This window comes from Podarcis cretensis, assembly GCF_951804945.1.
Source record: "Podarcis cretensis genome assembly, chromosome: 6".
NCBI lineage: Eukaryota > Metazoa > Chordata > Lepidosauria > Squamata > Lacertidae > Podarcis > Podarcis cretensis.
This window is the reverse complement of record NC_137175.1, coordinates 6,023,386-6,045,554: the sequence shown is the minus strand read 5'-3', so window position 1 is coordinate 6,045,554 and position 22,169 is coordinate 6,023,386. Positions and strand designations below refer to the sequence as shown.

General features: G+C 49.6%; 1 protein-coding gene and 1 long non-coding RNA gene across 3 annotated transcripts in view; one reads left to right on the top strand and one right to left on the bottom strand.

The window, feature by feature from the left end:
* The window catches only part of LOC307218115, a 281,127-nt gene extending 273,027 nt beyond the window's left edge, over window positions 1-8,100 (top strand). Inside the window, exon 3 of the long non-coding RNA XR_013839786.1 lies at window positions 8,013-8,100. This is a non-coding gene — a long non-coding RNA (uncharacterized lncRNA). The remainder of the gene's footprint in view (window positions 1-8,012) is intronic.
* Window positions 1-15,954, bottom strand: part of SLC2A4RG (SLC2A4 regulator) — a 52,952-nt gene extending 36,998 nt beyond the window's left edge. The window contains exons 1-2 of one of the 2 annotated variants that reach the window (XM_079979276.1): window positions 15,367-15,954; window positions 4,998-5,176 (exon numbers count right to left, since the gene is read on the bottom strand). In XM_079979276.1, the coding sequence (XP_079835402.1) occupies window positions 4,998-5,176; window positions 15,367-15,705 (518 nt within the window). In that variant the 5' untranslated portion in view covers window positions 15,706-15,954. The remainder of the gene's footprint in view (window positions 1-4,997; window positions 5,177-15,366) is intronic. The other variant, XM_079979275.1, reaches the window with a different exon arrangement.
* Window positions 15,955-22,169: the final 6,215 nt, after the last annotated feature.

Below are 22,169 nucleotides of genomic sequence, written 5' to 3'. Positions count from 1 at the left end.
GGAGTTGCGCTCACATTTTCCAAGGATAAATCTGAGCCTTTCCAGAGCCCCTCGTGCAACGGACTTCTGCTTGCACAACAGAACTTCCCCTTCTGTGCACCCTCAAAACCTTCCCCAAAGCGTTGGCGGGGGGGAGGTCCCTAAGGGGAGGGGAAGTCCCATTCCACAAGGGGAACTTTGCTCGCAAAGCCCGGGATGCAGCACATTATTTTCCGGGGTGGAGTGGAACATAAACAAAGCAAAACCTTTGTGTAATATAACCAAGGAGCAGGAATAAAGGTAAAGGTAAAGGTACCCCTGCCCGTACGGGCCAGTCTTGACAGACTCTGGGGTTGTGCACCCATCTCACTTAAGAGGCCAGGGGCCAGTGCTGTCCGGAGACACTTCCGGGTCACATGGCCAGCGTGACATCGCTGCTCTGGCGAGCCAGAGTCGCACACGGAAACGCCGTTTACCTTCCCGCTGGTAAGCGGTCCCTATTTATCTACTTGCACCCGGAGGTGCTTTCGAACTGCTAGGTTGGCAGGCGCTGGGACCGAGCAGCGGGAGCGCACCCCGCCGCAGGGGTTCGAACCGCCGACCTTTCGATCGGCAAGTCCTAGGCGCTGAGGCTTTAACCCACAGCGCCACCTGCGTCCCCTTAAGGAGCAGGAATACACTGTGAATATTCAGCTGAGCTTTCTAGTAAGGTTTTGCATCTCACTGGCATCATTACGCACAGGCGACAAGTGCTCTGCTTTTAAGAGGGCCAGATTTGATGAAGTGAATATGTGTGACGGCCGACCAAAGTTGATGCGCTTTTAATAGTCCAAAGTTTCTTTTTTTTGCTAACTGAAATATGACATACAGTGGTGCCCCGCAAGACGAATGCCTCGCAAGACGAAAAACCCGCTAGACGAAAGGGTTTTCCGTTTTGGAGGCGCTTCGCAAGACGAATTTCCTATGGGCTTGCTTCGCAAGACGAAAATGTATTGCAAGTTTTTCCGACTTTTTTTCCCTTTCCCCCCCTTTTTCTAAGCCGCTAAGCCGCTTATCTGCTTATCCGCTAAGCCGCTAATAGCGCTAATCCGCTAAGCCGTCAATGGGCTTGCTTCGCAAGACGAAAAAACCGCTAGACGAAGAGAATCGCGGAACGGATTCTTTTCGTCTTGCGAGGCACCACTGTACTACTATGTTTTTTACTCTATTCATACTTTTATTCCTCTTTCTTTTCTTTTTTTCTCTCCCCCCCCCTTTTCTATTTTGCTTTATTTTTGTTCTTTGGTATGTATACTCTCAAAAATTTCTATGTTTGTTTGCTGGTACTGCATGTATTTTAAGACTTTGCTTGGTCAATAAAAAAATTATATTAAAAAGAAGAAATAGAAGTTGTTGTTGAGGTTTTTTTTAGGGTTTAAGCTGTTGAGTTTTTTGGGGAATTTTCTTTTTTTAGGATTTGACTACAATAAATAAACTGCCACAGGGGCTGGAAAAAACCGGCCGGGGGGCCGGATTGGGTCCCCAAAATGGACTTTGGACATGCCTGAACTTGGTGGAACTTGCTCCCGAGTAAACATGGAAACTGCGGCAAAAACCAGCTATTCTGAATGTAGGCCACATTCTCATCATGAATTTAAAGCCCTGTGATTACACTTTAAGCAGTCATGGCTCCCCTCTCGCAAAGAATCCTGGGAAGTGTAGTTTGTTATTCCTCTCCCAGATATATAATTCTCAGAGTGGTTTAGCAGTCAATCCCTCTTCCCTACAAACTCTGGGAAATGTAGTTTTGGAAGAGGATTAAGAGTCTCCTAACAACTCACAGCATCCTGAACAAACTACAGTTCCCAGAATTCTTTTAGGAAAGCCATGATTATATATATATATATATATATATATATATATATATATACACACACACACACACACACACACACACACACACACATATACACATACACACACACACACACACACACACACACACACACACATACAGTGTCAATGCATCCTTAGCTATTTTCCATCTCTGCATTCTTACATACTGTTTCTAAGCCCAGGTAACCCTTTCTTTCTTTTTCCTTTTTCATGGAAACGTTCATCATTTCTGTTTTTCCTACTGGGAAGAACTAAGATATACTTAGAGCAGCAACCTGCAGTTTCATCTCGGACATGTGATAAATTTAGAATTGTTTCAGTAAGACAACGGCTGCAACTCTTTCCACACCTGCCTGGAAATAAGCCCCACAAACCCCAGAAAGTCTAACTTCCTTCCATCTGGAGTTTATGTATGCTACTAAAGTGTATTGCAAGCTGTCTTGATGATCATTCCATCAATAGTCAGGATATAAATTTTCTAAATAAATAAATAAAAATATGCAAGATTTAATAATTCAATAAATATGCCATACAGTACAACTGTAGAGGCTGACTCAAGTTATTCACCATACACCAAATGTTAAGAGGAAATTTAGGTATTATAAGAAAGGATATATTTGCATAAAGTCAATTTCCCTTCCAAAATCTGATTCTCCAACCCACCCACCCACCCAACCCCTTGGGTTTTTCCATATGTCCAGAAATATTATATATCTCCTTCTACATTCCAGCTTCTTAAGAACCCAACAAGTTAATTATTTACTATTACTTTATTTATTCAATATCTATACCACCCTTAATCAAAGGATCACAGAGCGGTTTACAACATAAAATCACAAAACTGCGCAGCATATTAATAAACAAACACACCCACACACCCCACACGCACTTACAAGTTTAAAAAGCTGCAGGTGTTAAAGTGTGGGGTGCACTTTGACCATTAAGGGTGTTTCTTCATATTATTACATCAGCGGAGGAAAAAATATCAGCCGTGGCATGAAGCCGATTGGCATGGCCACGAAACTGGCAGATACTGATAAGGGGGCAAATTTCAACACAGAGGTATGGTCTCCAGAAAGCAACTTCATCCTACCCTGGGCTGAAGATAGCATCCCCACTGTCCTCGATTCTGCAAAACTCAGCTGCTCCAGGTAAGCAAAGGTAGGAGTCTAAGGTGCCACCTCTAGGCAGGACAACTCTTCTACGCTCCATCAGAATAAAAACCACCTCCTTCCAACAAATCATAGCAACAGTCTATGTACCTTAACCACAAATACAAAGAGAAAACTCCTTTTCAGCCGCCACAGACTGATGAGTGTGTTTGGTTCTGGTGAGCTGGGGAGGGGGGGTGGAGTGCGAAGAGGGAATAAAAAACCGGGAGGGGGAACATAATGGAGCGTCCTGGAAAAGGCCGTCCGAGATTCCGGAACGGAGAACTCAGTGTTGCAAGACCTCTTGCCAGATGTGAGGGCAAAGAAGCTCTCCCAGGTCCCTGCTTCAACCAGGGGTTGAATGAGGGTAGGTAAACTAAGGCCCGGGGGCCAGATCCGGCCCAATCACCTTCTCAATCCGGCCCGCGGACGGTCCAGGAATCAGTGTGTTTTGACATGAGTAGAATGTGTCATTTTATTTAAAAAGCATCTCTGGGTTATTTGTGGGGCACAGGAATTTGTTCATTTTTTCCCCCTCCAAAATATAGTCCGGCCCCCCACATGGTCTGAGGGATGGTGGACCGGCCCACAGCTGAAAAAGTTTGCTAACATCTGAATTAGAGCATGGGTAGGTAAACTTAACGGACGGGGGTGGCGCTGTGGGTTAAACCACAGAGCCTAGGACTTGCCGATCAGAAGGTCAGCGGTTTGAATCCCCGCGACGGGGTGAGTTCCCGTTGCTCGTTCCCTGCTCCTGCCAACCTAGCAGTTCGAAAGCACCTCAAAGTGCAAGTAGATAAATAGGTACCGCTCTGGCAGGAAGGTAAACGGCGCTTCCGTGCGCTGCTTTAGTTCACCAGAAGCGGCTTAGTCATGCTGGCCACATGACCTGGAAACTGTACGCCGGCTCCCTTGGCCAATAAAGCGAGATGAGCGCCGCAACCCCAGAGTCGGCCACGACTGGACCTAATGGTCAGGGGTCCCTTTACCTTTAGGTAAACTAAGGCCCAGGGGCCAAATCCGGCCCAATCGCCTTCTAAATCCAGCCCACAGACTGTTTGTGAATCAGTGTGTGTTTACATGAGCAGAATGTGTCTTTTTATTTAAAATGCATCTCTGGGTTATTTGTGGGGCACAGGAATTCATTCATTTCCCCTCAAAAAATATAGTCCGGCCGCCCCACAAGGTCTGAGGGACAGTGGACTGGCCCCCTGCTGAAAAAGTTTGCTGACCCCTGAATTAGAGGCTGCGGCCCTGGCAAACACCAAGGACACTAAGAAGTTGAGAACAAAAGCAATGGCAGCTGCACCCAGCGGGGACCCATCCTGATCAACGTTTAACACAGGGGTCAGCAAACATTTTCAGCAGGGGGCCGGTCCACTGTCCCTCAGACCTTGTGGAGGGCCAGACTATATGGGGGGGGGGGGGATGAATGAATTCCTATGCCCCACAAATAACCCAGAGATGTATTTTAAATAAAAAGCACACGTTCTACTCATGTAAAAACACCAGGCAGGCCCCACAAATAACCCAGAGATGCATTTTAAATAAAAGCACACATTCTACTCATGTAAAAACACGCTGATTCCCGGACCGTCCATGGGCAGGATTTAGAAGGCGACAGAAGGGTGACAAAACCCTCCAGAGGAATGCAGCACCTAACAAGCTATCCTGAAAAGCAGGTGCCAATATGTTCGCAGTGGAGTTGGAGAAAGCAGTGCCCGCAGCAAAAACAAGCTGCGCTCCTCCGCTGCGGCCACCAAACTAGTTTTCAGGGAAATCCCCAGCGCTCAAGGCCAACGACATGGCCCGAAGGTTTTCCAAATGCAGCAAAGCAAGCCACTGCGAGCGATGGATAAGATACCAGCCCTTCACTAAACCGGTGCATTTTCCTTCCAATTCCCACCATTCAATGAACTTTGCAATAAATGAGACTCAGGAAGGAACTACCCCCTCCAGAAACCCAAAATAACTTTTCTCCAACGACCCTACCTTTGCCTGGGCACTGGGATGTAGGCTGAATGATGCAGGGGGCCCTGATCCAGCAGTCGGAGTGCCGCTGCCTCATCCTCCAGCCGCTTCGGCACCAAGGGATCGGACAGGTGCCTCGGCCTCCCGTTGATCAGCTCCGCTTCCGCCGGAAGCCCCTTCCCACTGCACTGGGCAGGACTCTGGAAAAGGACACAGAGGACGCAGGTAGCAAATCAACAGCAACAGCTGGCCATAACCCTTGAGAGTGTTTGCCCAGCTCCTTTCAGCCCAAGAGAATCGCTTGCCACCACATCCCGTCCTGTGGCGGTGAGTTCCGCAGATCAACGTCACATAGCACAGCGGGGTAGCGAAAGGTTGCTACCTTATTTTGACATCCAGCTCTGGGCCCCAAGATAATTGTGATGAAGACATCTGTTTCTCTCTCTCTTCTTTTACAATTCAAAGTGTTGGTGCTGACCTTTGAAGCCCTAAAGGGCCTCGGTCCAGTATACCTGAAGGAACGTCTCCACCCCCATCGTTCTACCCAGACACTGAGGTCCAATGCCGAGGGCCTTCTGGCGGTTCCCTCACTGCGAAAAGCAAAGCTACAGGGAACCAGGCAGAGGGCCTTTTCTGTGGTGGCACCCGCCCTATGGAACTCCAGATGTCAAAGAGAAAAACAACTACCGGACTTTTAGAAGACATCTGAAGACAGCCCTGTTTAGGGAAGCTTTTAATGTTTAATAGGTTTTGTATTTTAATATTCTGCTGGAAGCCGCCCAGAGTGGCTGGGGAAACCCAGCCAGATGGGCGGGGTATAAATAATAAATTATTATTATTATTATTATTATTATTATTATTATTACACATGGCCTTCTATTATTTCTGTGGTTCTGCTTGTACGGTGGTACCTCAGGTTACATACGCTTCAGGTTACATACGCTTCAGGTTACATACGCTTCAGGTTACAGACTCCGCTAACCCAGAAATAGTGCTTCAAGTTAAGAACTTTGCTTCAGGATGAGAACAGAAATTGTGCTCCGGCAGCGCAGCGGCAGCAGGAGGCCCATTAGCTAAAGTGGTGGTTCAGGTTAAGAACAGTTTCAGGTTAAGAACAGACCTCTGGAACGAATTAAGTACTTAACCCGAGGTACCACTGTATTGGTGTTCTTTTTTAAAAAAGAACCCACCCACCCCCCACCCCCCACCCCCGGTCATGCATGTGAACAGCCAGGAAGGGCTTGGCTCTTGTTCTTAAAGCTCAGGAGCCCTTGACTTTATCTTAGATAAACAGAGCAGGTGCAGACAAAAGCAGCAGCGAGCTTGGCCTTATTGCAACTGAAATCCAGGCTACCCCAGCCAGCAAAGCCCGTTCAGGACTGATAAGCGTGTTCTAACATGGAGGCCGATTCCTCTTCTGCACTCGCGCTAAAAATCTACGCACACCAGGCAGCAGGAACACAGCAGTTCAGTTGCACCTCCGGGGTCTATCAATCCATCTATCTTTATGTGGATAGGCTTTTGAGCTCAGTAATCCTTTAGAACACCTATCCACTTCTGAAGGAGCTGACCAGGAAAGCCAGAGTCAGCTAAACTACAAACTGCTCCCTTTGCTGTGGCTTTTATGTTCTGGTTTGCAAGTCTAATAAATGCCACAAATATTGAGCAGCTTCGCTTTAAGGAACAGGGGGGTAAGAAGAGGGTAACCCGGCAAACCTGTGACAATCTGCTTTTGCAGAAAGTATTAAGGATTAAGCCAACATATCAATGGGGGGGAAAGAAAGGCCTGGGTGATAGATCAATATATCATCGAAAACAGGTTTGAAGTCCATATTGTGATACAGTGGTACCTTGGGTTACATACGCTTCAGGTTACAGACTCCACTAACCCAGAAATAGTACCTCGGGTTAAGAACTTTGCTTCAGGATGAGAACAGAAATCGTGCTCCGGCAGTGCGGCAGCAGCAGGAGGAGGCCCCATTAGCTAAAGTGGTGCTTCAGGTTAAGAACAGTTTCAGGTTAAGAACGGACCTCCAGAACGAATTAAGTACGGTACTTAACCCGAGGTACCACTGTATTGGTTTCACAATTTTGGGCCTGGTAATACATCGCGAATCATTGGGGGGGGGGGAATGCATGCAAAAATCAAAATGTGGGGGGAAACATGATGCCAGCCAATGCTGCTCCGATTCCTGCAGGTGCTGTTCACTGCGCCAGTTCAGCTCTCCCCTCTCTCCTGCAGGAGGCAGCGAATCACAAGAGCAGGCGCTGGCAAAAATCACAATGCGGGAAAAACTGTCCATAGAATCATAGAGTTGGAAGAGACCACAAGGGCCATCGAGTCCAACCCCCTGCCAAGCAGGAAACACCATCAGAGCACTCCTGACATATGGTTGTCAAGCCTCTGCTTAAAGACCTCCAAAGAAGGAGACTCCACCACACTCCTTGGCAGCAAATTCCACTGTCGAACAGCTCTTACTGTCAGGAAGTTCTTCCTAATGTTTAGGTGGAATCTTCTTTCTTGTAGTTTGGAACCATTGCTCCATGTCCGCTTCTCTGGAGCAGCAGAAAACAACCTTTCTCCCTCCTCTATGTGACATCCTTTTATATATTTGAACATGGCTATCATATCACCCCTTAACCTCCTCTTCTCCAGCCAGCCAGTGCCTCTGCCTAGCTCCACCCTTATTTCAGACATCGTGATACAGTCATACCGCGTGTTGTGTTTGCTTCAGGTTGTGTCCCACGGTGACCCGGAAGTACCGGAAAGGATTACTTTCGGGTTTCACCGCTCGCGCAGACGCTCAAAATGAGGTCACGCACATACACATATGCGAGTTGCGTTCTGCTCAGGTTGCAAACTGGGATCCGGAACAGATCCCATTTGCAACCAGAGGTACCACTGGACAGTGGTACCTTGGGTTACATACGCTTCAGGTTACATACGCTTCAGGTTACAGACTCCACTAACGCAGAAATAGTACCTCGGGTTAAGAACTTTGCTCCAGGATGAGAACAGAAATCGCGTGGCGGCAGCACAGCAGCCCCATTAGCTAAAGTGGTGCTTCAGGTTAAGAACAGACCTCCGTAACGAATTAAGTACTTAACCCGAGGTACCACTGTATATCGTGGGCGCTCAGGTTGCGAACGTGATCCGCGCGGAATGTACATTCGCAACCCGCAGCGTTCACAACCTGTGTCTGCGCATGTGTGGGTTGCAATTCAGCGCTTCTGTGCATGCACAAAGCACGATTTAGCACTTCTGCGCATCCGCCGAAACCCAGAAGTAACCTGTTCCAGTACTTCTGGGTTTTGGTGGTCCGTAACCTGAAAAAACGCAACCTGAAGCGGCTGTAACCCGAGGTCTGACTGTATTGCGATGTTTAGCTTGTGGTACATCACGATGTTGAAAACCAGATATTGCCCAGCCCTAGTGGGGACCCTCAGACCCTGCAGCTGAATGTGGCCCCCAGGATGCCCTGTCTGGCCCTTGACACTCTCCACAGGCCACCCCCCCACACACCAGCCATTGAGGGCGACTTGGATGGGTCCCAGAAATCTTAAAAAAAAAAAAAAAATCCCATTGGCCAGTATGTGTAGAAACTAGGCATTTAATTTGCATTCGATGCTCCACCCACTCCCCCCCCCAAGCCCTGCTCAACCCTGCCGTGTGGCCCTCAGACATGGTCTGGAAGGGAATGCGGCCCTTGGAAGGCAAGGGATGATTCCCCATCCCTGATATCAGCCAACCCAGGTCAACAGAAAAGCCCTGGATTGCAGCAGTCCGAGAGCGAGGTTGCGAGAAATGATACACACTGGGCAAGCCAGCAGCACCTGTCTGGGCAAGGGCCGCAGCAAAACGTTAGAGCACACACCTCGGATGCAAAAGGTCCCAGATTCCATTCCCAGCTTCTCCCAGTAGGGCTGGGAGGACACCCCCCCTCCTGTAACCTGCAGAAACTATTGCTATGTCACTTGGGGGCAGTCGCTCCATTCGTGGGAGAGCTGGGAAGCAAGGCTCCTTCCACCTGCTTTGCAAGAGATCCAACAGGCACATCCTGCACCTGGATATTAGAGGAACAACTGTTCAGATATTGTTGCCTGGGTTTTTGTTTTCCTCTTCCCTCCCTGATCCTCTCTCCTTGTGTGCTGTGGGTTTTTGGTTGTTTTTTTAAAGATTGTAAGTCTGCAGGGCAATTGTTTTTACTATTTATTTTGTGCTTCTATCCTGTATTTTTATCTTGCGAACCGTCTCAAGATCTTCGGATGAAGGGCGGTATATAAATGATGATGGTGATGTAAGCTGCTCTGGGAGCCTTATTGGCTGAGCCTTATTGGCTGAGGAGCAGGTTACAAATGCTCTAAATAGTCAAAAAATAAATGTACCTTCCCTCCCCCATCCCGGTCTTAATTCCTGTCCTTCTTAGCTTATCTCACTCCGCACTAAGAGATTACTCGTAGACGACACCAAATTGGAAAACTCTCCAACGCTCAGCTGCCACCCTGCAGCTCAAACTCAGACGAGCCCATCTGCTGGTATGAACTCGATGCTGCAAGGAGTCAGCTTCCCAGAGAGCTTTCTTTTTTTTAAACAGGAGAGCTGAGCACGGCTGCATCTGTCTACAGAATCCGACCACTGCAGCAGACTGGACCTCTCTGGACCAACCTCAGCACCGGTTCCAAAGCTCTGACCGGTGATGTAGGCAGTCGTACAATTCTAGAACCTCAGCTTTCGAAGAACCTCAACTCTAACAAAACAATTAAAAGCACACCACCAAGTTTCTAGACCTCATGACTACGAAGCTGGTGAAACCTGTTGCACGTCAGGTTAAGGCTGGAGAAAGGATACAAAGGCAAATTTCGAAGGAAGTGTGCATGACTCTGCCTCCAGCCTCACAACCAATTATCCCACACCATCTTCCCACTTTTAAAAAAGCCCAGGGAGAAAATATGTGTCCCAGGAGTGAATCACAGCAGCGTCCATCTAGTGGACATTCAGTGGTACTGTTGACCTGCTAAAATAGGAGCTAGAATCCCATTTCCATCTGCACCAGCAGGCAAGGGCAATATATTGTCCAAAACTGGTCCATATTGTGATATCGGTTTCATGATTTGAGACCTGGATATATATTATGAATCATGGTGTGTGAGTGTGTGTTACGCTATGCAAAAATCACAATGCGGGGAAAACCGTGAGACCTCCATCCTTATTTCAGACACTGTGATATATTCAATATATTGTGATGTTTAGCTGGCGATATATCATTATGCTGAAAAACATCACCCAGCCCTACCAGGGAGGATGGAAGTTAGGGGGCAAGAGGATGAAAAAGGGACACCCCCCTCAAAAAAACACACACATACACATTACTTTGGGGGCAGATGGAGAAAATCAGAAAAAGGGTGGTTTGATGAAGGGCTGACCTTGAAATATTTGTACTAGTAGAATTGTAATGTTTTCAACAACACACCAGAGCAGTACCAAATAAACGTTTGGCTTATAGTGTTATTATGTTTGGCATATTAGCATTGGCCTATTAAGGATTTAATGGGGTGCTTATGTTTATAGGTGTGCGAAGATAAATATGCATTGTTTGTGTGTAATATTAATTATAGCACCTTTTTTGTTAGCTTCAGCCCAACAGCATCTGAATGATAGCAGATTCTCCACTCTTGCACGAAACCTTGCTTATTCTCAAGAGCACCCGGCCACCAACTCAAAAGGTAGCAAGGCTTGGGTGAAACCCCCCAAAAGCCATGGCTTCCATCACACTAAATCACAGGGACCCAGCCCCAGCCTAGAAGCCCCAACGAATCCCACTGGGGCTGGCCTTGGGGGCCTGTTAAAACACCAAAGCCACCAGCCTCCCATCTCTGCTTGGAGACCCTGAGACATGACGGTTCCCTAAGAGAGCGATTTCACCCATGAACTTTGCCCCTCACTTCTTCGGGGATGGGTGGGCAACCCTCACCATTCAGAGAGGGGTTTCACCTCAGTGGCAGAGCACCTTGGCCTAACCCTGTCTACACACTGGTAACCTCTAGATTACTGCAGGACTGCCTCTGGAGACGGTTTGGAAGTTTCAGCCGGCACAGAGTTCGGCAGGCCAGGTTGAGCAAGACGGTTTGAGCATCTTGCACCGATCCTTGCACTGGCTGCCACTTAATTTCTGAGCCCAATTTGAAGTGCTGGGTTTGACCTATAAAGCCTTAAATGGCTCAGGGGGACCGCCTCTCCCCATATGCACCGATCCGGACACTGCGATCACTATCTGGGCCCCTTCTTCATGCGCCTCCTCCGTGAGAGATCCAGAAGGCGGCAACACAAGAACAGGGCCTTTTCTGCAGTGGCTCCCCATCTGTGGACTGCTCTCTCCAGGGAGGCTAGCCGGGGACCATTATTATTATTATTATTATTATTATTATTATTATTATTATTATTTTCTATCCCATCCATCTGGCTGGGATTCCCCAGCCACTCTGGGTTGCTTCCAACAAAAGATTAAAAATACATTAAAACATCAGTCATTAAAAACTTCCCTAAACACACATTATACGTCTATAGGCGCCAGACAAACATGTTCTTCTTCAACCAGGCCTTTGGCTGATTAATATTCTACAGTGCGTCTGTGGGAAGCAAAATTATTTAGTTCTTTTTGTTTTAATTATTTACTTGTTTTTAACTTGTATTTTATTCCGTGAACCGCCCTGAGATATTGTAGTGAAGTGTGGTATATAAATTTAATAAATTAATGCAAATAATAAAAATAAACTTCCAATCCAAAATCCTGGAGAGGTGCAAGCACACCGTGACCAGGAATGGGGCACCTCTGGCCTGCCAGATGTTAAAGGTAAAGGTAAAGGTACCCCTGCCCGTATGGGCCAGTCTTGACAGACTCTGGGGTTGTGCGCCCATCTCACTTAAGAGGCCAGGGGCCAGCGCTGTCCGGAGACACTTCCGGGTCACGTGGCCAGCGTGACATCGCTGCTCTGGCCAGAGCCAGAGCCGCACACGGAAACGCCGTTTACCTTCCCGCTGGTAAGCGGTCCCTATTTATCTACTTGCACCCGGAGGTGCTTTCGAACTGCTAGGTTGGCAGGCGCTGGGACCGAGCAGAGGGAGCGCACCCCGCCGCAGGGATTCGAACCGCCGACCTTTCGATCGGCAAGCCCTAGGCACTGAGGCTTTAACCCACAGCGCCACCTGCGTCCCTGCCAGATGTTACTGGACTCCAACTCCCATCAGCCCCAGCCTGCAGGGTCAACGGTCAAGGAATCGGACAAGTGTGGCCTATCAGCAGCTGGAGGGCCACACATTCCTCATCCATGGCATAGGGACCATGGAGCTGAATGGACGAGTGAAATGACTCTGCATAAAACATTCCTGGAACATGTTCAGGAAGGATTCCCTAGCAGCATGGAAGTCCCAGCTCATTGAAAAATCCCTCCCAGCCCCCTTTGGCTCTTGAAATTTGCCTAGACACTTTCAAGCCTGTTTCGACTTGTGCATGCCCCCACTACAAGTGATGTTCAGAGGCTGGAAACAAAGGAGAGGTCTTCTTGGTGGTGGCTCCCAATCTGCCTCATGTGGGAGAGAGTCCCACAGTTTAACAATGCGCTGCTCAAAGGAGGATTGTCTTAATCTGTCCTGAATTTTCCAACCTTCAGCTTCCTTTAATAGCCATGATTTACAGTATAACGATGGAGGAAAAACTTCTTCTATTTCCACCTTCTACATGCAGTGCATGCTTCCACACACCTTTACCATATCCCCTCTTATTCGCCTTTTCTCTAAACTAAAAAGTCCCAGACACTGGAACCTTTTCTCATTCCACCAGCTTGATCATTTCGCTTGCCCCTTTCCAACTAAACAATAATAATAAAATAATAACAATTTATTATTTATACCCCACCCATCTGGCTGAGTTTCCCCAACCACTCTGGGCGGCTCCCAATCAAATGTTAAAAACAATACAGTATTCAATATTAAAAACTTCCCTAAACAGGGCTGCCTTCAGCTGTCTTTTAAAAATAAGATAGCTGCTTATTTCCTTTGACATCTGGTGGGAGGGTGTTCCACAGGACAGGAGCCACTGCCAAGAAGGCCCTCTGTCTTGTTTCCTATAACCTCACTTCTCGCAAGGAGGGAACCACGAGAAGGCCCTCTGTGCTGTATCTCAGTGTCCGGGCTAAACGATAGAGGTGGAGACGCTCCTTCAGGTATACAGAACCGAGGCCGTTTAGGGCTTTAAAGGTCAGCACCAACACTTTGAATTGAACATACTGGGAGCCAATGCACATCTCTCAGGACCAGTGTTATGTGGTCCCAGCAGCTGCTCCCATCACTAGTCTAGCTGCCACATTCTGGATTAATTGCAATTTCCGGGTCACCTTCAAAGGTAGCCCCACGTAGAGCGCATTGCAGTAGTCCAAGCGAGAGATAACTAGAGCATGCACCACTCTGGCAAGACAGTCTGCAGGCAGGTAGGGCCTTTTCAGATGAGGTATTCCAAATGGGAGGGACGCGGGTGGCGCTGTGGGTTAAACCACAGAGCCTAGGACTTGCTGATCAGAAGGTCGGTGGTTCGAATCCCCGTGACGGGGTGAGCTCTCATTGCTCGGTCCCTGCTCCTGCCAACCTTGCAGTTCGAAAGCACATCAAAGTGCAAATAGATAAATAGGAACCGCTCTGGCAGGAAGGTAAACGGCATTTATGTGCGCTGCTCTGGTTCGCCAGAAGCGGCTCAGTCATGCTGGCCACATGACCTGGAAGCTGTACACCGGCTCCCTTGGCCAATAAAGCGAGATGAGCGCCACAACCCCAGAGTCGTCCACGAATGGACCTAATGGTCAGGGGTCCCTTTACCTTTTTATTCCAAATGGGACACTGCAAACTGCTGGAGGAGAGAAGGTACTGGGCAAGGCGGGCCACAGGCCTGGTCCAGCAGACCTTTTCCTACAAGGGACCACCAAAGCTCATCTAGTCCACCCCTCCCGCAACGCAGGCATAATCAAGGCCCAACATTTGCACCAGCCTTTGCCAAGCAGGTGCCCTGCAGATGTTCTGGCCTCCAACTCCCACGAGCCCCAGATTCTGCCCGCCGCCGCCTCCGACTCAACTCGTCTTTTCGGACTCCCAGCCGAATCCAGAAGCGACGCCTCCCCGCCCCCTGCAAGGCGCACGTGTGAATCCCCAGCGAAGCGCTCCGGAGGCGGGCGCTGCTGTTTCCCCCACCCACCAACCGAGGCCGAGCCCACCCACCCCGGTGGGCCCTCCCTCCCTTCCTGGCCCAGCGCGGTGCCTGTTCTGCAGAGTGATTGATGGCCCGTCCCTCCGAGCAGCTCGCGCCCCGCCATGCAGGGGTGGAGACCCGATGGGGCGGGGATGGGCTCGGGCGGAAAAAAGAGAGAGAGAGAGAGAGAGAGAGAGAGAAAGAAAAGGCGGCTCTCTGCAGCTCCGCTCCACGTCCCGGCCTATTGCTATTCCCTCCCCTCGATCAAAACTTTCAGCGCAAGCAAAGCAAGCAGCGAGAGGCGCCATCTTTTCGCGAAGGGGAATCAAACTTTTCGCCGGGGTTTGCCAGCTCGGCCCGACGGCGCGCACGGTCTCCCTTTGCAAGCGCAGCGGGGCAGGGGCTCGGCGCTGCCACCGGCCCTTTTGCTTCGGGGGCCTAGCGGAGCCCCCAGCTACTATTTGGAATTGACGGCCGAGTAAAGCACTCCAAGGATCGCACTGCGCGGCTAGTCTCCGCTCTCCGATCCTAGGGGAAAAGGGTGCGCGCGCGCTCGGGTGCCGTCTGCAAAGAAGCCGGGTCTGTCCAACCCACCCGGGACTTCTTTATTTTGCAAGCAACCGCGGCGGCTCTCAGTGGCTTCGTGTAAGGGCCGCTCCTCCAGCCCACCCTCCCTATGCAACTTCCCGGTCCCACCCTCCAGCTGCCATGCATGGCTCTGGGTGGTTCCCCTCCCCCCCGTTTGCAAATATAATGCACCCCACCCCCCGCAACCGAAATCCGCCTCCAAGGCTCTAAGCAGTTTCTTGCCAAACGCGTTGGGGACTCTCCTTTTTCCGATCTCTGCAAAAATAATATTCCCTACACACGCCCCGCACTCCTGGCCTCCCCTGCGCAGGACGGCCGTATCTCTTTCTCCGCCCCAAAAGTCCACGAAGGAAGCAGCAGCGCCGCGAAGCCCACGGCCGTCGAGTCTTTGCAACTTCAGCTAGTCGCCTGCGTCTCTCGCCCGCCCTCCGTGCTCCTGTGCGCCATGGCGGGACACACCCACCCGCTTCTCCTTCGCCAGATCCGACAGCGCGGCCGAGGCCGGGAGCAGCAGCGACACGGGACGGGACCAGACGGGGCGGGAGAGCGAAGTTGCCGCCGCTTCTTACCTTTTGCAAAAGCTGCAGCCTGCCTTTGCTGCCGGCCGGGGAGCTCCTGCCGGCGCCGTCCTCGCAGCTCCTGCGCCGGGACCTCCTTCGGATCGACGCCGGATCTTCCACCAGCACCGTGTAGACGGCGTTGCTGGCTGCCTCGGAGGAGGAGGAGGAAGGGGGGTACGGGGAGGCGAGCGGCTTGCAGGAGGCGGAGATCACCCCGCAGCACAAGCCGGGCGGCGGGGGGCTGCCGTCGGGGCAACAGGGTCCGGCGGACGTCAAGCCGGGCGGCGGGGAGCAGATCCTGCCGCCGGAGGAGGCGAGGCGTTTGAAAAGACGCGGCTTGGGCTCCATGATCGGGGGGGGGGGAGGAGGAGGAGGGGGCCTGCAAGCCCCCTTCCCCGCCGAGGGCGAGGGGGGCCGCCGCAGAAGCTGTGCGGGGTGAAGCCCCCCGCGCTGCCTCCCAGACTTTCCCTCCCGCCAGCCAGCCAAGCGAGGGAGAGAGAGAGAGAGAGAGGCTCCCCCCGGACCACGCCCCCCTCTGCTGCCCCACCGCCTGCTGCCCGCGCTGCCTTCGGCTTTTCCTCCTCCTCCTCCCGCCCCCTCGGAGCTCGTGCAAGCGGAGGGAGCCGGGTTAAAAAAAAAACACACGCGCGCGCACTCACACACACACACATTTCTCTCTGCCGCACGCCATTGGTCCGCTCGCTGTATCAACATTCCGAAATGGAACGGTGCCCGGAGCCGGCTCGAGCGCTGATTGGCCGGCCCGGCGTTGCCAGTTGCAAACCGGGAGGAGGAGACGGGGGAGGCGGCGTTCTAAGCCGGCACGCCTCCTCCGCCTCTTGCAAGCGACTATAAAAAATGGAAAGGAGGGCCGGTTGGTTGTTGGTCTATCTATGTGCATTTTTTTCCCGACGTATGTGTGCGTGCAATTTATTTATTTTATTTTTTTAAGCCGCGCTGGTGGAGCCAGAAAGGGGAGGTCTCGCCTCGGGGAGGGGGAAGCCGGCCTTTCGCTCCAGCGGCCATCTTCGACGAGAGGGGGGCGGAGGCGGCCGGGAGACCGACCGAGTGCCACCTCTGCTTATTAAGATGACGGTTGCTGCTGCTTGACGTTGCAGAAAAAAAATAAAGAAATCGGGGAGAGCACGCGCCGTCGCCGCCGCTTTTAATACGGATTTTTTTGGGGGGGCGGGTGTTGACCCGCCGCTTCCTCGCGATCCAGCTTCGGCTCGGTTTCTACCGAGGCTGTCAACATGTGTGATCGCTGCACGCAGGTGGTGGTGGTGGGCTGCCACAACTGGAATCCCCGCCGCCCAAATCCCTGCACGCAGAAAAGCAGCAAGTCAGGCCCGGACCCCTCCTCACTGGCGTGCACGCGTCCTGCGCTGCTTGCTGATTGTTTCGTATTGAGGAGCAACCAAACTGCACTCTGAAGCGATGGAAGCTCAGGCAGAGGCACACAAACTGTTGCTGTAGATCTGAAAGCCACCTTGCATTTAAAGCACTCGGATACAACTTTAAAGAGTCACGGCTTCCCCCCAAAGAATCATGGGAAGTGTAGTTTGTTCAGGGTGCTGAGAGTTGTTAGGAGAACTCCTACTCCAGATGTTTTCAACCTTTTTGAGCCCATGGCTCCCTTGACCAACTACATTCTTTCTGCGGCAGCCCTGTGGGGCTCAGGAGCCCAGTTGTGTCCCCCCCCTTGCCTGCAGAGCTGGCAGCCCCTCGCCCTTTTTCAAACACCCTCCCTTGTGGAGGGTCCCCTCAGCCTCCTCCCCTCGACTTGGGGGTCCTCTGGGCAGCTGTAGTTGCTGCCCCTGGTCTCTGAGCTGCCTCCTCCCACCCCAAAGAGAGGTGTGTCCTCCCACTGCCCCATAGGGGCCTGGGAAGCACCCCCTGGCCAGCCCCAGACGCCCATGGCACCCCTGACCATCATTGAAGGCACCCCAGGGGCCACCGCACACGGGTTTGCAAGCAGTGGCCCTAGTCCCTTCACAGAGTGGATTAACCCTTAATCCCTCTTGAGAGTTGTAGCTCTCAGAGAGGAAGAGGGATTGTGACTATATTAAGTTACAACAGGGTCGTCTACTGAAGATCTAGCATCTGAGGGCCACATTCCCTCGTGGGAAGCTTTCTAGGGCCACATGCCAAGGGCAGGCAGGGCCAGGGGTAAAAGTAAGCAGAGCGAGGGATGTGACTCTTACAAGTTAGTTAGATATACAGATAGATATATAGATATAATATCTCTTAAGTGGTTTGCATAAAAAACAATGAAAATGCAACAAAATTCAACAACTATTTTTTAATAAAATAAATGGAATGCAGCACCCTTCCACTGTGGTTCTGCAAAGCCCCACAAATGAGTGGTGGTAGATTTTACTTTTACTTTTAATTCATTAAAGGCAAACATCTAATCAGCTGATACTTTTGTCAATGATTTGAAAATATTTCCTTGTTGTGCATAAGCCACTTAGAAGTTTTTTATGATTATGCAGTATATAAAGCAGCATTATTACTATTCATACCAAAAACACATTATTATTATTATTATTATTATTATTATTATTATTATTATTTTACAAAAATCAAAGTCCAAAACTTAAGGAAAGCAAAAGAGTCAGACAAATTTGGAGAAATGTGGTGTTGTTTTTATTAAATTCACTACTAACAAAGAAAACAAGTTTATTCCACCTCAAAGTTGTGGTGATTTGTGGATAATTAATCTTGGCTTATTCTCTTCATTTCTTATTTGAGTCTGAATGTCTTGTTTCTTTGTTTTCCCTTCTTTGTCACTGATATCCAGATATCTTCACCCCGTGCTCTTGACCTCGCGTTAATTGCCTTGCACCTTACCTGTAATCTGTTACTGTGCCGTTGTTATTATTGTTCGTTTGTGAAACTTAGTAAAAACTTAGTAAAAACTATAAAATAAAAGATCACTGTAAAAAAATAAATAAATCAGATTTCTTCCTCTCACCAGAGTCACCACAGACATATCGGAACATGTGCAAGGACCCGTTGCCAAAATATCCCATAATTGCTGGCAAGCGACAGGAGGAGAGGGTGAGAGACAGCTCCTACGCACCTTCTCCTCTGGCCTCTGACCACATTCTCATACCTGCATGCTCTTAAAAGCAAAAGATCAGGATCTGGCCCTGGTAGCTGTGATAGGAGTTTTATAGTCTTAGATATATGGTAATGTTCATAAGTGTACCAACCAAGGACGTACATAGATCAGCACAGGAAGACCGACCTGGAACCATTTTGATTCCTAAACTGAGCAACGTCCCATTGTTTCTTTCCTCCTCGAGGATCCTGTCTTGGGGGCACATTTGGGATATGAATAGGGTGTGAGCCTGTGACCTGGCCCAAGAACTAAGTATTTATCATTACAAAAGACTGGCCAGGCTACCCAGGCAATCCAATCAAGTAACCTGCCAGACAGGAGATGAACAACAACAGGAGAAAAACAACATTCAAATTTCTGTTTTAGACCGCCTTTTCTGTGATGTAGGTATGATGTATCTGGGGGTGGTCTTAGGTTACACCCCTTCTGTGATGTATGTATGATGTTTCTGGGGGTGGTCTTGATCTACAGGGTGGCAATTTCAAAAGTCTTTATAAGGCCTTGCATGCCATTTTTCTGGGTTCCTCCTCCTCTCCTGCGTGTGGTGAGGGGAGCACCCTGTTGCAACAGATCAATAAAGATCAAGCTTACTAGCTGCTTTGCTTCTCAATATTCTCTGGTTGGCCTCTGTTATTCTCTCCTACCAATAGGGAACCTATGTAAGGACTCTATATGGGCTCCTGGATACCCCATAAGGGAAAAGGGCAATTTTTGTTTACAACATAGCCCAACAAGGGACAAATTGCTGACCTACTTCCCAAGACTGTTGCAATGAAAAATATCAGGAAGCCGTTGGCATGCGTTGCTGCTGTTGTTTTCAACACACACTGCTACACACATGATTCCTAGCAGCACATTCCAGCTAAGAGGCTGGAGGCCACAGTTCCTTCATGATCAAGTGGGTTAATAATTAAGAATCGTTATCTAGGTACTGCCGGTAGTTCCTTCGTGTGGAGACCAAAGTTGGCGGCTTGTCTTGTTTGAGCAACTCGTGCATTCCCCCTTCGCCTCCAGTGGCATTCAGATTCAAGGCAGGAAACGCTGCTTTCATGTAGATGAAGAGCCACCATCAATACCTTACCTGGGAGCCAGCCAGAATCAACCCACCGGCAGCTACGCAGGTAATCGGAGTGCATCTCGGTTGCCTTCATCTCTGCAGTGGAGTGCCAGAAACCCAGTTTCGGGACTCCAAGCCAAGAGAGTAACACTTGCCAAGGGAACAGCATCTCGCCGGCCACTGTGATAACAGGATCCCTCATCCAGCATGTTCTTCTTATGTTCTTAATGGTTTGCTTCATACACAGGGGGGAAACTGAGGCTGTAGTCACCGGACTACAGTTCCGATCACCCACCAACAGTCATTGCCAGAAGGACTCGGCTGCACCACCAATGCTGCAATAACGCTATAACCATTATTTACCTTCAGGATACGTCCTGCGGCGACCTGGAAGTACTGGAAAGGGTTACTTTCAGCTTTTGCAGCTCGCGCATGCGCAGACGTGCAAAATGATGTCACGCGCATGCGCAGAAGCGGCGAATCATGACCTGCGCACGCACAGACACTGGTTGTGTTCTGCTCATGTTGCGAATGGGGCTCTGGAATGGATCCCATTCACAACCAGAGATACCACTGTAGAACACATGCTGGCTAGGGCTGATGGGAGTTGTAGTCCCAAAATCTGGAGGACGCCCGGTTGGCAAAGGCTGATCTAAGTGAATGTTTATTGACACTTCCATTTGCCCTTTCCCCTGGGGAAACGCACCTGTTTTAACGCCAAATGGGAACAAACGGGCAACTGAGTTTTACGCAGTTTGCCATTTGTTTTGATTTACCTCTAAGGAGCGGGTTTTCCAGGGGAAAGAGGCGGTACAAAGTTAAAACTGCTTGGGCCCATACCTAGAAAGCCCAGGGCAAGCGGGAAACTGCTTGGGCCCTTGCTTTATAAGCACAGGACAAGCAGGAATGTGGATGATCCCATGGATAATGCCTCTACCCTAGGAAGCAAGCATGCTAGAGAAAACAATCTCCCTGACACCCTAGCTTTCTACATGCAGGGAATGTTTAGTACATGGAGGAGCATTCCGTCATGTGAAGTCCCACTGGCAATTTAAAGTGGTCCGTTCTAGGTTGTAGTGGGGCATCCCATATTTGGTCATCAAGTATGGAATTAAATCCGGGTGGGCAGGAATCAGCGGCCATGCTGGTTTAGAATTGGAGTCCAACGATACCTGGAAAATCATAGGCTCCTCACCTGATCCCCACCCTGTGTTAAAAGATCTAGCCCAAACTCTTCAGATCAAAAACTGACACTTCAAAAAACACACTAAAAAAACACGTCAATGTACCCATTTGTTGAACAGCATCACTGCAGGGCACGTGCCCCAACATCTAAATACTGTATGTTCTTTTTGGTCTCTCTGACTTCCTATTATACAAATTCTGCTGAGACCGGAGCTAAAAATGATTGTGTTTAAAGGCAGTACCTGCTTCCTGTTAAAACTACAGTGAACTGTGTTGGTTTGTGATTCTGCTTCTGGTAAAAAAAAGAAAAAGGAAAGGAAATTCTTCTAAAATCAAGAGACTTAGTAGAATATATGTATAAGAACTGCTGGTTGCAGCCAGGGGATTTATTGGAATAGTTTGTGTTTATTGCTTTAGCCGGAATGCTGCAAGCTTCGACAACGCTCCCTCCCATAGGATAGCTCCTCAGGACTTATCTGCCCTCAGAGCTGGACCTCAGTGTCCGGGCAGATGTTGTTGTTGTTGTTTAGTCATTTAGTCGTGTCCGCCTCTTCGTGACTCCATGGACCAGAGCACGCCAGGCACTCCTGTCTTCCACTGCCTCCCACACTTTGGTCAAACTCATGCTGGTAGCTTCAAGAACACTGTCCCACCATCTCATCCTCTGTCGTCCCCTTCTCCTTGTGCCCTCCATCTTTCCCAACATCAGGGTCTTTTCCAGGGAGTCTTCTCTTCCCATGAGGTGGCCAAAGTATTGGAGCCTCAGCTTCAGGATCTGTCCTTCCAGTGAGCACTCAGGGCTGATTTCCTTCAGAATGGATGCGTTTGATCTTCTTGCAGTCCATGGGACTCTCAAGAGTCTCCTCCAGCACCAGAATTCAAAAGCATCCAACTTCGGCGATCAGCCTTCTTGATGGTCCAGCTTTCACTTCCATACATCACTACTGGGAAAACCATAGCTTTAACTATACGGACCTTTGTTGGCAAGGTGATGTCTCTGCTTTTTAAGATGCTGTCTAGGTTTGTCATTGCTTTTCTCCCAAGAAGCAGGCGTCTTTTATCTTTTTGCCTGCTGTCACCATTTGCAGTGATCATGAAGCCCAAGAAAGTAAAATCTCTTATGTTGTAATTATGTTGCATAGACAACATAATTTAGTATATCCCTGCACAGCTCGGCCACCAGTCAAAGCTGATGGAATGGACTTTGAGTCTCAAGTGACAGTAAGGAACCCCGAAGTACAACCTCCAGAATGGATTAAGTTCTTAACCCGAAGTACCAGTGTACCCCCAAGCTACGTACCTGCTCCTTCCTAGAGAGTGTAACTTTACCCATTCATCAGGTTGAGGGAACCACCCACTAATCGTGTCTCAGTCTTGCCCAGTCTTGCCTAGATTAAGTTTCAGTTTGTTGGCATTCATCCCATTACCGAAGCAAGACATTGA